The 16,154-nt window shown below is 50.6% G+C and overlaps 2 protein-coding genes and 1 long non-coding RNA gene across 6 annotated transcripts in view; 1 reads left to right on the top strand and 2 right to left on the bottom strand.

Moving 5' to 3' along the window:
* Positions 1-1,367: 1,367 nt before the first annotated feature.
* On the bottom strand, positions 1,368-12,734 carry Alad (aminolevulinate dehydratase). Of its 4 annotated transcripts, none has more exons than XM_005382674.2 (12): positions 12,616-12,734; positions 6,114-6,290; positions 5,020-5,070; positions 4,498-4,594; positions 4,017-4,152; positions 3,814-3,897; positions 3,625-3,713; positions 3,287-3,342; positions 3,113-3,200; positions 2,949-3,035; positions 2,481-2,610; positions 1,368-1,527 (listed from the first exon to the last, which is right to left on the bottom strand). In XM_005382674.2, the coding sequence occupies exons 2-12, from the start codon at positions 6,224-6,226 to the stop codon at positions 1,466-1,468; spliced, it is 993 nt and encodes a 330-aa protein (XP_005382731.1). In that variant the 5' UTR covers positions 6,227-6,290; positions 12,616-12,734; the 3' UTR covers positions 1,368-1,465. The 4 variants fall into 4 exon arrangements, with proteins under 4 accessions (XP_005382731.1, XP_013368588.1, XP_013368587.1 ...); XM_013513134.1 differs by lacking the exon at positions 12,616-12,734 and adding an exon at positions 7,668-7,763; XM_013513133.1 differs by lacking the exon at positions 12,616-12,734 and adding an exon at positions 7,636-7,736.
* On the top strand, positions 1,534-9,908 carry LOC106148282. The gene is made up of 3 exons (XR_001233567.1): positions 1,534-1,664; positions 8,690-8,716; positions 9,448-9,908. It is a non-coding gene; the product is annotated as an uncharacterized LOC106148282 (long non-coding RNA).
* Positions 12,735-15,837: 3,103 nt separating the features above from the next.
* Pole3 (polymerase (DNA directed), epsilon 3, accessory subunit) overlaps positions 15,838-16,154 on the bottom strand; it is a gene marked incomplete in the record, with an annotated part of 2,967 nt that continues 2,650 nt past the window's right edge. The window contains 1 exon segment of the mRNA XM_005382662.2: positions 15,838-16,151.

Below are 16,154 nucleotides of genomic sequence, written 5' to 3'. Positions count from 1 at the left end.
GCCTTCAACTTGTGGCAATCCTCCAATCTTCCTGCCTCAGCCTCCTGAGTGCTAAAATTATAGACAGGCACCAGCACGCCTGGCTGTCATTGCTTCATCTGTTTTATCTGCCTCTCCCCTTCTCTTTGTATACATTCAATGAAGTGACAAGTTAGAGCCTGTCCTGCTGTATCCCCAGCACCCAGAACTGCACCTGGGCACACAGCAGAGGTTTATACATAAATACCCCATGAATAAAAAACCCCTTTGGCCAGTGTGGTGGTCTACGCCTATAATCCTAGCAACATTACTTGGCAAACTGAGGGATATTATGAGTTCAAGGCCAGCCTGGGCAACTTAGTAAAACTGTCTCAAAATAAAATTTTAAAGTGTTGGGATGTGGCTCTGTGATAGGGAGCTTGCCTTCCATGCACAAGCCCCTGGGTTTAACCCCCTAGTACTGTAAAAAACCCCAAAAAAGAAAAAACTGGGGATGGTGGCATGTACCAGCACTCCAACAGGCCAAAGCAAAGAGGATGTGATAAGGTTGAACTTTGAGCCCAGCCTGGGCAATTTAGTAGTTCTGTGAGACCTGTCTCAAAATAAAAATTAAAAAATGGCTGGGGATGTAGATCAGTGCAAAGGCCCTGGGTTCAGTCTCCAGTACTGTAGGGGAAAAGAAAAACCTTTTTGGTGTGGCATGTCCAGCTGCCAGAAACTCCTTTGCTCCTGGATTTTTATTTATGTAGTATGTATGTATGTCTTTTTGAGATAGGGTCTTGCTATGCAGCTCAGGCTGGCCTTGCGCTCACTTTGTAGCCCAGGCTGGTCTTGAACGTGCAACAATCCTCCTGCCTCAGCCTCCCGAGTGCTGGGATTACAGGAATGCACCACCATGCCCAGCTGCTCCTGGATTTTGATCCTCATTAATTCTTCTCTGGATCTAGGATCAGAGTGGAACAGATCTCAGGCAGCCTGGGAACACTGGCTACAGGAGAAAACATCTTCCCATGGAAACACAGCACAACTTGACTCTAAACCAGGGACATCAGGCTAGGCCTCAATCCTGCACCCAGAACTGCTGCTAGAGAGCCCAGGCTTCCCCACACTTCTTAGGATCCATATTCAATAGCTCTCCTCTTGCCCAATGCTCCAAGCCCCTCTCCAGGCACCACCAACCCGGTGCGGGGACTCTGTTGCTGCCAAGCCGAAAGCTCACCAGAGGAGAGAGCTAGGGTGGAGGTGACCCTCAGGGCTGCCCCGGGCCAGGGGCAGGGAAGCCTGGGGAGTCCTGGAGAAGTGGCCACAAGTGGTAGGCGAGCACGGAGGCAGAAACCAGTCAAGGTGCTGGGTCCCCACCAGCACAGGAGCAGGAAGAGGGCATGGGGCACAGTTCTAAAAGCAGAATTTACTTTGGTTTTGGCTTCACCAAGGCTTTGGGAGCTTTCTCAAAGTTGTGGTTCTTGGGTCCCACAACCTCTCTCCATCATTCCTCCTTCAGCCACCGCAGCAGCTGGGGCGTGTAGTAGGTGATGATGACATCGGCACCTGTGTCGGGAGGGAAGCGGAAAGCAGGGCACAGGAGGCGCATCAGCTTCTGACCACCCCTGGGAGATGGAGGTCACATGTGGCAGAAGGACCCCATGAAGAGGCACAGTCTGTGGGGTTGCAGCTCTGGACCTTGGGTAAGTAATTTTCTCCTCCTCGGCCTCAGTTTGCCATGGAGGAAATGCAGTGAGGGAAACAGGTACCCGCCAATTCCCTTCCTGCGCTGGTATGGGGAAGTCAAGACCCTGCCCTCCAATGAGACTTCATACAGGCACTCGGCTTCCGTGCTGAAGTCTTTTCTCTCCCTGCCCCATCAGCCTGGAGCATCTAGAAATGCTCACTGGGCCTTTGACACCCCTCGCCACTGTCTCCCCACAGCTGCCAGTGATTAGCTTCCTGTTTCTATGGGCCCTTCCAGTAAGTGGGGAGGGACAGGGGTCTGCGGTGAAATCCCAGGCTCGTTAGCCCAAGGCTGGAGCTCACTCTGCTGACCAGGATGATGTGCTACGCCAACTAAGCCTGTTCCCATTTATAGGGTGACAGCACACGCAGCTGCACACATGATCTCAATTCCTAGGACAACCATGCACCGTGCACCTCATCCCTAGCTCCCAGACGAGGACCCTGAGGTTGAGAGAAGTGGCTGGCTTAAATTCTCACAACTAAAAAGTAATGGTTGGGGCTGGGAATTTAGCTCAGCGGCAAAGCGCCTGCCTGGCAAGCGCAAGGTCGTGAGTTCGGTTCCCGGTACCGGAGAAAAACCAAAAAAAAAAAAAAAAAAAAAGTAATGGCACTGCTCCATGTTCTGTTCTTCCACATCCCTTCCTCATTCTGTAGCTGTCTGGAGAGCAGGTGTAGAAGTCAGGACTGTCTCGTGGCTTTGTTTCCTCATCTGGGCAAAGTGCACCTCAGCCCCTGTGGCACAGGTCACCAACCCCACCCCTGCCTCTTACCTGCTCTGCGGAAGGCAGTCATAGCCTCCAGCACAGCAGCCTTGAGATCAAACGCCCCGGCCTGGGCTCCGTGCCACAGCATGGCAAACTCTCCAGACACGTGGTACACAGCGAGGGGGAGTTCGTGGTGCTGCAGAGGCGGCGAGGACACAAGGGTTGAAGGGGAAGGTGGGTATGCTCTATGAGTGCCTCTTCCTCCCGGCCCGGTCTGTGACTATCGTGAGCCCCGTTCTGAGTCACAGCTGCTGGTAGCCAAGCCCATTCTAGAACTGGTCACCCAGCGCTGTTTGAAGGCCCTTGTGAGCCCTGGCCCAGAAGCAGGCTTGGTTCCTGGGCCAGGAACGGAGAACTCCTGTTTGGAGACACACTGCTTCAAACTCTGAGGTCCCAGAGTCCTAGAATGCAAGGTCCAGCATCCTCAGATACTCTCCCTGCCCTCTGAGCCCCCTTGTCTTTCTCTGTGCTCACCTTGTTCTTCACCTCCCGTACGATGTCCAGATAGGGCATTCCTGGCTTCACCATCAGCATGTCGGCTCCTTCCCGCACATCCCGGTCCTAAAGCACATGTGTAAAGTGTGGGCAGCACCCTCCAGGTGCAGAAGTGTTGTGGGGCTCAGGCCCTGGTCACTCACCACTGCGCGGAGGGCCAAGCCCCGGGCTCCAGGGGGCAGCTGGTAGCAGCGACGGTCTCCAAAAGCTGGGCTTGACTGGGCTGCATCCCTGTGAAGCAGAGTCTCAGGGTGGGCTCCAGCTTTGGGCTAACGGGCCTAGGATTTAACAGCAGACCCTTACCCATCCTCACTTACCGGAAAGGCCCATAGAAACAGGAAGCAAATTTGGCGCTATAGCTCATCACTGATACCTAGGGGGAGACAATGAGGGTCTAGGCTCAGTTAGCATCTCCAGAGGTCCCAGGCTGATGTGGCAAGGGGAGAAAGGACCTTGGCTAGGAAACGGAGTGCCTATACTCCAGTGTCACTGGAGCGCTAGGCCTCGACTTCCTCATCTGAGGTACAGAGGTTGAGTGTAAAAGCCTCACCCAGCACTATCCTCAGTTCTACAATTCTTGGCACATATGGGGACTGGGGTGGTCCAAGCTTTCTCCTCCCCAACCCTTGACCCACCCTGCACTTCCCACCCGTACCCTGTTGCCAAATCCATGTGCCATCAGGGCCTCCTTGATGGCTCCCACGCGTCCATCCATCATGTCCGACGGGGCTACTACCTGACATCCTGAGGGGCAGAGGGGGGCCTTCAGAATGCTGGGACCCTCCTACCCACTCTGCCACCTCTCTGACCCAGAGATGCCCATCTGTGCTGGGGGCTCACTCACCAGCCTTGGCATAGGCCAGTGCCACCTCTGCCAGCCGTTGGCGGCTCTCCTCGGCCTGGAATGTTCCATTCTCACCCAAGAGCCCTGCAGGGCAAGATGGATGGCTGTTGGGGAGCTTCTTGGGCCCTGGCTGGTGCCCACCCTGGGGAGAACTGGCAGTGGGTGTGGGTGGCAGCAGGGCTGGCAGGAGGGAGAGATCTCACCGCAGTGACCATGGGAGGTGTAGGGGCACAAGCAGACATCACAGGCCACGAGAAGGTTGGGGAAGGTCTTCCTCAGCACATGGATGGCCTCGATGGCTGGAGACTCCTCTGAGTCAGCTGCAGAGCCCCGCTCATCCTACGGGCAGGGAAAGGAGGACAAAGTGGTGTGTCTGTTACTGAAGCCTTTGAGAAGGCATGGTGGCTGCCACGGTAGAATGCAGTCCCAGCCCCCTCACTGTTGCAGCCCTGGATGAGAAATATAGAGATCAACCTCATTTGCAGAGAGGGGCCCAGCTTTCTCAGTCAGGGTGTCTCAGTCCTAGGTAGTGTCCTGATACTACATGGGTGTTGTCTTAGGGACAAAGACTATGGCTATTCTGGCATGGCCCCAAGGCCAGCACAAGGTGGGAACAAAGACATGGTCAGTGTGGAGCCTTGACCCACACTTGCCCGCCTCCCTTTTTAACCCTCCCCTCTTCACCTTGGGAACTCTGCTGGGGACTCCAAAGATGAGGACACAACGTAGCCCATCTTCTACCAGGGGCCTCAGCATCTCTTCCAGCCGGTTCACACCATACCTGGGAGGGGACAAGGAGTGGGGCTAAAGGAAGGAAGGTTCCCTGGGCCCCCCACTATGTGCTTCTGCTAAGAGCCAAGCTGCACGTTGGCCCCAGGAGGGCACAAGCCCCACAGTGTGGGGCAGGGCAGGGAAGGCACCCACCAAACAGGTGGGAAGGCCGAGGCTGCAAGCAGCAGAGCTATGCAGTGGCAGTGACAGCTCCTCCTGCTCAATTCCCAGCTCCAGCCAAGCTCCCATCTGCAGTGGAGCTCTGGTAATGGGCATTCATTACTTCCTGTGGCGGCCTCCTCTGCACGGCAACAGCTTTGATCCCCAGGACACCCTTCCCTCCACTAGCTGAGCTCTGCCTCTCTAGATCTTCCACCTCCACCTGCGAAATCTCTCTCTCCTCCATTCCCTTGCCCTCCCCCCCAGACCTCCTACCTGGCCACTCCTGGGAGGCTAGTGATGGGCTGGACGTCATCAGGAACATCCCTGCAAGAGCGAGTGAGGCGGGGTAGTGGGCTTTGGTGGCTGTGGGAAGGGCTGGTGGTGAAGGGGTGACTGGGAGGGATGCTTGGGAAGCTGGGAAGGAATATGGCAGTGGAGAGGGTAGGAAGGGACGGGACCCAGTATGTGGCCTGAAATAATAACAGGAACACCAAGAAGAAGAACAACAGTAAGAGCAACTACACTAAAACACAGTAACCATGGAAGAAGGCAGGGGGTTAAGAACTTAAACTCTGAAGTCAGTGGGGCCTTGCTTCCTACTCAAGGTACTTTCTGACTAGGTGACCCTAGCCCCACTGCATTACCTCTTTGAGCACCAGACCCTTTGCCTGGATCTTGGGTGGGTTCACTTATTCAACTAACAATTACTGAGCACTTATTATGTGCCAGCTAATGTCCTAGGTACGGATCACACATTACCTCTGCCTTCATGGAGCTGACATTCTAGGGGGTATTATCTATTTCTACCTCATACAAATGCTGCCAGACTGAATGAGATAATGCTGTATAAGTGCTTAGGATAGCACCTGAGTATACAGTACTCATGATTATTATTAATAAGCACCTCTTCGAAAAAAAATAAGCACCGCCTACATGGACACAATCAGAGAGTACCATCGACAGAGTACCTTCTCTCCATTTATTTTGTATTTTTTTGAGACAGGGTCTTGCTATGTAGTTCAGGCTTGTCTCAAACTCACTATGTAGCCCAGGCTGGTCTCCATCTTACGGCGATCCTCCTGCCTCAGGCTCTTGAGTGCTGGGATTCAGGGACATGTCACTGGCTTCTGCTTGGGCTTTTATTGCAAAAGCTCAGAATGTAGGTAGGAGTAATTCTTTTTATTTTACAAATAGGATGACTGAGCTCTTTTCACCAGTCCTAAGACTGCTATTCTTAACCCAGTAGGCCACCTCCGATACCTTCAGTCTCCAGGGGACAGCCCACCTAGCAATATGGATGCTGCTCTGGGCTCACGCCTACCCCGCCCTGGGCAGACCACAGCCCGGGTCTATTCCTGGTGACTCACGTGACAAAGATGGGGTAGATGAGGTTGGAGGCACTGAGGGTGGTGGTGGCTGCCTGCCAGGTCCGAAGCAGAGGGTGGAAGTAGCCGCTGTGCAGAACAGACTGGGGCTGCATGGCGGGGCTTAGGAAAGTCTGCTGGCCGGAAGAGAGGCTCTTGGGATGTCTGCTGTGTGCTTAGCTGTATGGGGGTCAGGAGAAATATGAGACATGGACCCTGTCCTCAGAAGATGGTTGGTCACAGTGGGAAGACAGGCACTCCAGTCTCCCCACCCCTATGGTTCACTTTGCTGGCTGTGACCAGGTAAGAAGAGAAATGCAAGGAAGCTTTTAGAAGCTTCCTCGCAATTTAAACCTAATGTAACATTTGGGCTTGTAGTTTATATCACTACCATTTTATTTTTGCGGTACTAGGGATTGAACTCAGAGATTTCATACTGAGCTACATCTCCAACCTTTAAAAATTTTTTTGTCTTGGCCTGGGATGGTGGCACATGCCTATAATCTCAGCACTTGGGGGGGCTGAGGCAGGAGGGTTGCCATGAGTTTGAGACCAGCCTGGACTACACAGTGAGATCCTATCTCAAAAAAACCAAAAACTGTAAATAAAAACAAAAAACCCCTCAAAGACAGGGTTTCTCTAAGTCATAAAGTTGCACAGACTTGAACTTGTGATCCTTCTGCCTCAGTCTCCCAGAGTGCTGGGATTACAGGTACACACTACAACATCCAGATTTTTATGACTGCTATTTTATTTTTAAAATTTTATTATTTATTTATTTATTTATTTTCCTTTTTTTGAGACAAGGTCTCGCTGTGTAATTCAAGCTAGGCTTAAACTCACTATGTAGCCCAGGCTGGCCTCAAACTCATGGCAATCCTCCTGTCTCAGCCTCCCAAGCACTGGGATTACAGGTGTGTATCAGCACGCCTGGCTATGACTGTTATTTTAAAACATGATGCCAGGAGCCATGTATGATGATGGCACAAGCCCAAAATCCCACCACTCTGGGAGGCTGAGGCAGGAACACTGCAAATTTCAAGGCCAGTCCGGACAACTTAGTGAGACCTCGTCTCAAAATAAAAAAAAAAATACAAAGGGGCTAGAGATGTAGCTCAGTGGCAGAGAGCCCCTGTGTTTGATCCTTAGTAGTGGGGGGAAAAAAGACAATTTTCTAGTAATTTATTGTCATCAAATTTTATAAAAAAAAAAAAAAAAATCAATGGACTGGAAAGAAAAGAATGAAAACGAAAGAACTAATCCTTCCTTCCCTATATATAACCTGGAGAAGGTCTGACCTTGCCTACATTTAACTATGTTTAAGCCCAGACAAGCAAAAAGAAAACTCCCAGCAATTCTCCCTCAAGCGAAGAACGCTGTTAACACCGTGTCGTATGGGTTTCCCATCAGGCACCACACACTCCAAGATGATAAAATAGTGCACAGATGCCAGCCAGAGGGACACTCACGCACTCTTCCCCCAGAGCGGCCACTCAAGCTCTTCTGCAGCCAGGCAGTGCTTTACCCTGCTGCTCTGCGGCGCCCCTTGTCCTTCACCTTGCAGGCTGGGCTCAATCCGGAGGCTCCAACAGCCAGGTCTACAGGTTTCTCCTTCCCTCTCCCCAGGGCCTTCTTCCCACCCACACAGCGCAATCTCTTTCACAACAGGTCTCTGTGGACTGTCTTATCTCTCTCTCGCCAGGAGGGGAGTCTCCACAGGGCAGGGTCCGGGGGAGTTCTTCTTTGCCTCCCCACCGAGCTCTGCCCATGTGGACTGTGGCACACAGTAAATATTTAATTACATGAAGTACAAGACAATAAGCCCTGCAGGCCAAACAAATCATGTTTTCGTTTTTTGAGACACGGTTTTGCTGTGTAGTTCAGGCTGGCCTTGAACTCACTATTTAGCCCAGACTGTGATCCTCCTGAGGGTCGGGATTATAAGAGTGTGCCACCATGCTCGGCTGTGATACAAGACATAAGGAAGAAGGGGATTCGCATGTTTCTTGGGTACCTCATGTGTGCGGCTATACTAGGCACTTTCACAGGGGACAGTGCCCCTCGGGGCAGAGGAGCTGGCCTCATACCAGCATGGTCCAGGGTGCATCAGGGCAGCAGGAAGGGCTCGTTGAAGACAAGCCTTGCATTTGGTCTTACAGGAGGCATAGGTGCAGCCTGGCAGGACCAAAGGATGGTGCTCCCTCAGGAAGGGAAGAAAGGGGCAAAGTGGGGACAGGATGGCTTTGGGCTGTTCCTAGAGCAGGCAATGGAGGCAATGCTTGCTGGGCAGGGAGGGACAGGCAGGGGACAGGCTGAGGCCAGAGAGGTCTCGGAGCAGGGAGTAGGGGAACAGCCTGGTCAAAGCCTGGCTTTAGGAAGATAAGTCTTGTGGCTGCGCAGAGCAGACCGGAAGCAGAGGAGCACAGAAGCTGCGGGGGAGGAGGAGACGGGGGTGGAGAAGGAAAAGCCATCTCAAAGCCGCCAAGTCTCCACAGCAGACAGGACAGGGCAGGAAGAGGGCATAGGAAACCACCTTGGGGAAGAGGCAGGAGCTTCATTTCATATTTTTCCTTTTGCAGGTGCCTGGTGGAACACTTAGCAGTCGAGTAAGTAGAGGGGAAAAAGGGCCACAGAAAGTAAGGGCTGGCAGGCCCAAGTGCAATTGCTCCTTGTACAAACATGGCCCAGGGGAAGCAAGGACTTACTCAAAGTCACACAGCATATCAGAAAGTAAAAGAGGAGGACTAGCACCTTAGGGATTCTTCAGTGTACTAGTGCTGCCTTTCTGTCCCATGTCTCTGACCTCTTTAGCTTCCTTCTGACCAGCCAAGGGGCCCATCTTATCCCATCTTCCTCCTTGGTGGCATCTGGATTATCAGGAGCTACACAGAGACCCACCCTAGCCCACACCCCTGGGTGAGCCACCGGCATCACCGCCATGGGAGCAGGCCAGGCCTCCAGAGACATCTCTGGGAGGCATGATGGTCATTCAGCTGGTATGAGGTCCTGTTTGCCCATTACGTGCAAGATTTTGCTCTCATATCTGCCAGAGTTAATTCAGCTAAGAGGGGTCTTGCCCAAGACACACACTAGGACTAAGCCAGAATTTCAATTTGTTCTAGACTCCAAATGCAGAGTTCTACATACTATTCTCTATATTACTGGTAAACACCTGGTTCAGTAGGTATCTACACTCTCTGCTTTGAGCGCTGGGCAGGGGGAAGAAATAGAAAAATATACTGAGTGTATTAGGTATCAGGCACTGCAGTATAATAAATTGTCCTAATTTGCAGTGATAAGGGAATGGAAGCTCAGAGGGTTACGTGTCTTCCTCCAGGTCGTTCTGGAGAGTCAAGTCAAATTCTGAAGAAAAGCCTGCATGTCTCTGATTCATCTTCCTGAGGACAATCTTTGTAACAGGCCCCTGGCTTCTGGAATTCCACTGGCCTCAACTCCTGGTCTCCCTGAGGTAGGTGAGGGAGCAAGTACTATTTTCTATCACAAGCAACTAGGAGGGCCGACTAGGAACAGGTTATCAAAGCTCTCCCAGGCAGCCTTGGAGAGGTATGGAGGGTCAGAATGTGTGTGTGTGGGGGGGAGTGTTCACCGAAGCAGTTCCATTTTGCTATGGTTTGTTATTTTGGGGCTCAGAGAGAGACTTGATTGCAAAATTTGATTGTATCAGTGCTAGAAAAATTAAAAAGTTGAGATCACCCATCCTATATAATTTCTTACATCTTAGCCAGGCGTAGGGGCGCATGCCTGTAATTGCAGCACTTGGGAAGCTGAGGCAGGAGGATGGTTGCGGAGTTCAAGACCAGCCTGGGCTACAAAGTGAGCTCAAGGCCAACCTGAACTGCATAGCGAGACCCTGTCTCAAAACAAAACAAAACAAAACAAAACTCTTACGTCTTAATGTGGACAATGGAGTGGCTCTGAGGCTACAGGACTTAGGGACATGATAGAGAGTGAGGTCCAGAGCTAGCAACTAAGCCCAAGGCTCCTGGCTTCCAGGCCAGTACACTGTGACCTTTACCACAGAGTCAGAGGGTTACAAGAGGAACGTAAACACCTGTGCTGGCACAGAGGTATAGCACAGTGGCACAGTGCCTGCCTGGAAAGCACAAGGTCCTAAGTTCGATTCCCCGTACCAAAACAAAACAAAACAAAACCACACCTGTGCAGTAGGAGAGGGGCCAGGGCTGCAGCTGTTTTGCAGGGGCAAAGTCAGGCCAGGGTCTTGCTCTGTGAGAACTCCCTCAAAGTTTGGGAGATTTCCAGATGCTGGGAGAGCACCTCTCCCAAACTAAGGCAGCTTGTAAAACTCGCCTTAAATTTTACATCACAACCTTATAAGGAAAAGCCACCATGAAGTCCAGCCCGCATTAGAACAGGCTGGTTTCGCTGGTAAGCAGTACAGGGTGGTGTAGAATGTACCATGTTTCAGGGTTGATCCTGGGTTTGGTCTGTGCTCTGCTCTGTTACTTTGGGCAAGGTTAGTGGCCTTTTCAGAGCCTTCATTTTGTAATATATGAAATGGGCTGTTACTATCAAATTTGCAAGGCTGTGGAGAAGATTAGAAATAGGGATGAGGCATGTGTCTGGACCAAGTAGCCACACATCAAACCTGTAGCTACTTCTGAGATTATCAGAGTAGGGCTGAGCTGCAATGAGATCTCCAGGCATAGCACTGTGTGGCTGATGATGTACCCTGAGAAGAAGACATTTGTTTAAACCCTGCGAGCCACAGAGTGGGTTTTTTTTTTTTTTTGTCTTTTTGAGACAGGGTCTCACTATGTAGTTCAGGCTGGTCTTGAACTCACTCTGTAGCCCAGCATGGCCTCGAACTTGTAACGATCCTCCTGCCTCAGCCTCCCGAGTGCTTGGATTACAGGTGTGTGCCACCATGCCCAGCTCAGGGTGTTCTAAGATATCTGAGGCTGGAACACAGATGCCAGAGTAGAAGGGTGGTTCATGTGCTGTGGGAGGAATGTGCCTCTCTGGAAGTCAAGGACAACTTCACGGAAGATGCGATACTGAAGGACAGCTTTTCACAATGACTGTGAATGTTTCAAGTTCCTTAGAAGGCAACACCCCTAACCTGGACGTGACTTAACTTGGACCCTGACAGCAGCCACCAGGAGGGGCGGAGGAAGATCTGCAGGGCTTAAGCATTCCAGCCTGTGCTCCGCTGAGATTCCAGAGGCTGAGCTCTTGGCAAAGAGAGTGGGGAGCTGGTGCCAGGTTTGGCAGGCTCTGCACTGACTGTGAGGGAGGCAAGCAGGAGGGCCAGCTAGGTTGGAGGGCCAGCTTGAGAAATCCAGAGCCCGAGGAGGGCCCAAGACATCAGCTATCAGGCAGTTCTAAAAAGGGACTGACTGGCTGCCCGTTCAGTTACGCTGTGTTTCCTGAATATCCACCTCGTGCCCCCTCACCCCTCCTTCAGCAGTGCTAGATTCAGGATTAAAGAGAAGAATGAGGTTGTTGTGGTGGTGCATGCCTGTACTCCTAGCACTCTGGAAGGCTGAGGCAGGAAGACCACAAATTTGAGCGCAGCCTGAGCAACTCAGTGACTTAGATGGTCTCAAAATAAAAAAAAGAATTAAAATTTAGAGATGTAATTCCGTACAAAGGCTCTGGGTTCATGTGCCAGTACTGCAAAAGTAAATAAAGTTAATAAAAGAATGAAACCCCAGCCTGGACCCAGGGTTTTGAAGACCCACTCTCTTCTAGCTTAGGCATTTAGAGCAAGAAGGACAGGCTATCTTTTCTACAGATTCCTGGAACATGCTGGCTAAGAGGCGTCTTAAAGCTTGCTGATTACATCAATGAAACAACCGTGAAAGCGGGCATCGCTGCAAACCTGAGCTCGAATTCAGGTATTCAGCAGCCCAGTCCTCAAAGTCCACCATAATCCTAGTACTGTAAGGCCAGATTTCAAAATTTCTTTCCAGCAGATACGGGCTTAACAGCTCCAGATGAAGTGGGAGGAGGAAAGGGATAGACTTGTGACTAGATCAGGCTGCCCCTGGTGGTTAAGTGTGTGGGACCCGGAGTCTGACAGATGTGGTCACAAATCCTGGTTCTGTCACCTCCAGCCGTGTGACCTCAGTTTCCTCATCTGGTAAGTGGAGACTTGAACCGACCTCAACGGACTGTTGTAAGGACTGAATGGCCGTGGCTCGCAGCGCCGAGCACCAGCGGCTCTTATTGTTCCCACCTCCCTCCTGGAGTTCGCGAGGCACCTCTAGCTCCGCACTCTAGCAGCTGCCTCGGAGGTCTTGGGAGGTGGGGTGGGCCCCAAGGAGGAGAAGCGGGGCCCGGCAACGTCGGCTGTCGCAGGATCATCAAGCCCAAACAAGCGCCCTTGGGGACCCCGTGCTCCGCTGCAGCGCCAGCGTTGCAGACGCACAGCACAATCTGGGACCTCGGGGTGCAACAGCCCTGCTTCGCCCTGGAGCCGCCCTCCAAGCCTGCCACCTCCCGGAGTCTGGTCCCCGCTCACCTGCTTCTCTAACCGCTCCGTGCCGCTGCTCCAGGCGCCGCTGCTCCAGCTTTCGCAGCCGCCCACTCTGGTCTCCCCGGCCCACGTGGGGGCGGGGCGGCTCGCCCGGAAGCAGCTCCCCAACCCGTGCAGGCCACGCCCCCTGCGGGCGTTCTCCCAGCGTGCAGGTCAGCTGCGGCCGCAGCCGGGCAGTGTCTGTCCGGTTAGAGGCCTGGCCAATCAAGTGTGCGGAGGGGCTGGAGGGCCCGCCCCTACCCGGCGCGGAAAGGCCCGAGAGACCCCACGTGGGGCGCAGGAACCGTGAGGGAGGGGGCCTTGCGTGAGACCAGTCTCGCGGCTGGTGCAGCTCCAGGTTTGCCCCTCGGTTCACTTTACAGCCTGCCCTGAACTGGCGGCCGGTTCATTTTTTTGATGAAAGCACAATCGGATGTCACCTTTAGAACAACACGATCATGCTTCACACAATAGCTAAGTCCATTTTGGCAGACGGAACATTTAAAGTTGTTGAGTTCAGCACCAGGCTGCCTTCCATGTTTTCAGAGAGGATTGATCCCAGCGTAATTAACTACTTAGGGCCTACTGTGTGCCATGGGAGATGGGCTGGGAGATGTGATGTAATAGACGTGGGTATTTAAAAAAATCTCTGCAAGTTTGACGGGGACCTGACTCTGATTGGTACAGTGAGATTTCTGACCAAAGGCCTGAGGGGCTTGGGGCAGTTATGTGTAGGGATGAGAGAGGTCTGCGGAGGTTAACGGGCCGGAAATGAGAGAGAGCAAGATTACTGGTTGCGAGGGCCTGAGGAGCCAAGGCAAGGGGAGTAACTGCTTAATGGGTCGACTACATCGATCATTTAAAATGCTTAATTTTATGTTCTGTGAATTTCATCTCAGTTTGCTGGAGGCCAGGCCAGCTACTTAATTCAAGGCCAGTCTGGCCTGCATAGCAAAACTCTAAGAAAAACAAAAATAAACACAGAGAAACAAAAACAGACAACAGAAACACACGAGGCCAAATGCCACTGGGTTACAATCTCAAGTCCCATAAATTTATGGTAAGAGCCTTACAAAGCACTGCTCTGTAAAGAGCCTTAATTTTGCCGGGCCTGGTGGGGCACGCCTGTAATCTCAGCACTAGGGAGGCTGAGGCAGGAGGATCATTGTGAGTTCGAGGCTAGCCTGGGCTACAAAGTGAGCTCAATCCCAGCCTGAACTGTACAGTGAGACCCTGTCTCAAAAAGACAAAAAAAAAAAAAAAAGCCTTAATTTCCCATCCCTAAAAATAGGGGGGCTACACCACAGTAGTTTTGAATAGGTTATGACAGAACCCTCCTAATTCCCCAGATCCACATCACAATTTCTGGGCATACAGGCATATGCTTCAAAAAATATGAAAAGGATTAGCCTGGTTGGGGAAAACTGATGGATGATATCAAGTTGCTAATATTGTGTACTTTTGAGCAGGGAATGGTAGCACACACCTAAGATACCAACACTGAGGCAGGAGGCAGGAGGATTGCTACAATTTCCAGACCAAGTTGGCTACAGATAGTGAGTTCAACACCAACCTGGACTACATAAGAAGACTGTCTCAAACAATAACCACCACAAAAATAGTACTTTTAAATTATAGTCACCTCCCTCAGGAAACATATTTTTCTTCTTTTTTATTTTACAGTATTTGGGATTGGACCCAGGGCCTTTGCACTAACCGATGAGGTACAATCAGGGTGTGCTTAAATAAAAAAGAAATTATGACAGCAAAAGACACATTGTCATTAATTCCCCTTGCTTCCAACACACTTACCCCATCATTCTTGCCACTTTAGGAAGTCCTTTTGCTGTCTTTAGTTGTACTGTCATACCTGCCTCGATATCTCGATGAAGTTTACCTTTTATGGTCATTTTGACTTTGGGCAATTGCCAGAAGTCAGTGTCATATCCAGTGAACAAGGAGGGTAAGGACACACTGTGTGTTTAGAAGCTTGCTTTTCCACTGGATGACACTCAACAGCAGTGTTCACTAGTTTTGGATCACACGCTCACCGAAGAGGACTTGAAACCACCAAGAATGGTGGCTATTTGAAGCACTCTATGTTTTAAGGGGAATAGCAATGTCTTTTACTGTAATATTTTAATTACGGTATTTCTGGTCACTCTTTGTGCATCTTCAGCCATTTTCTAGTTTTGAGACATAGTTTTGCTAAATTGCCCGGGCTGGGCTTGCACATACAATCCTGCCCAGACTTCTGAGACTACAGGTGTGTGCTCCTACACTCATCAAAAAAACATTTTTCTTAGAAAGCTAAATTTTGGTGATTAATTAGGTAAGATGGGCTAAAACCAGAAGTAAGTTTTTCTTTTTGAGACAGGGTCTTGCTGTATAGTTCGGGTTGGCCTTGAAATGGTGATAATCTTGCCTCAGCCTCCCAAAGTGCTGAGATTATAGACACAAAGCATGCCCTACCACACCTGGCTTTTTTTTTGATTCACTCTTGTCTGAAGCATATACAGCTTTGTTTTGGAAAGTAGATTAAAACAGATAGGGTGAGTCCTCCTTTGAAGATTTTGAATAAGGTTAAGGGTGGATTTGATTTTATAGGCAACAGGGAGGGACGGTAATACAGCTGTGTTCCAGGAAGATCCATTTGGCAAGCAGAACACAGGCGTTGCTAGGGGAAGCAGGGTCAGGCAGGAAACTGAGTTAAAAGGAAGCCTCAGGAGTTCAGACGGGCCTTGAGGCCTTAGCCTTGAGTGGTGCTCATGGGAATTACCAAAGGATGTTTCTGGTGTGGAGAAGGAAAAAGCCATTAACATCCAAGTGACCAGTGAGGTTGTATCTTTGTGAAATGTTTTTTTAAAAGTTTGATTTGAAAAAGCTACAGAAGTAGGAGGTAATAGTTTCAGTTAAGTAATAATGGCAGTAAAAGCAGTACCGCTTCAGAGGGCTTACAAATTAACACTTAAAAGCACTGACAACAATGCCAGACACAGGACAGGCTCATTAAATGAAGGTGAGGACAATCTAGTACTAGAGGGTGCCGGGACAGCCAGAAACTCTTGCTGTGGTTGAAGAGCAGCATCTGCTGGTCATTCAAGGCGATGCAGGATCCTGTGTTTACAAATGTCTGGCCTAGGCCACTCCCCAAATACTGTGCAGGGCATTGATCAGTGGGTCCTCTCCAAAAGCAAACTTATCATTATATACTTAATGAGTCATCACTTTAAACAAGAAATGGTCTTTATTTGTACAAAGCATTATAATCTCAACAGTCATCAGTCATTTATGAACAAACTTTTCATTTAACAAGTTAACAGTGTCAAACTACACTATACTACCTGTCAAATCCCGAGTGCTCAACTGAGACAAAGAAGTTCCTGGAACACTGAATGGAAAGAAAAAAAGCTAAGAAAAGCCAACAGACACTTTAGAAGCAGATCAAGGCGATGGCTGGGCTAGGGGGTTAGATTCCTGAGCACCATCAGATTTTTCTCAATATTCAGAGGAGTTTCACAAAATCTTTTTTTTGGGGGGGGGTT

Source organism: Chinchilla lanigera, unplaced genomic scaffold (genome assembly GCF_000276665.1).
Source record: "Chinchilla lanigera isolate Chin_1 unplaced genomic scaffold, ChiLan1.0 scaffold00018, whole genome shotgun sequence".
Classification (NCBI taxonomy): domain Eukaryota; kingdom Metazoa; phylum Chordata; class Mammalia; order Rodentia; family Chinchillidae; genus Chinchilla; species Chinchilla lanigera.
Note: the sequence above shows the minus strand (reverse complement) of the source record. Positions and strands in the feature narration are given on the sequence as shown.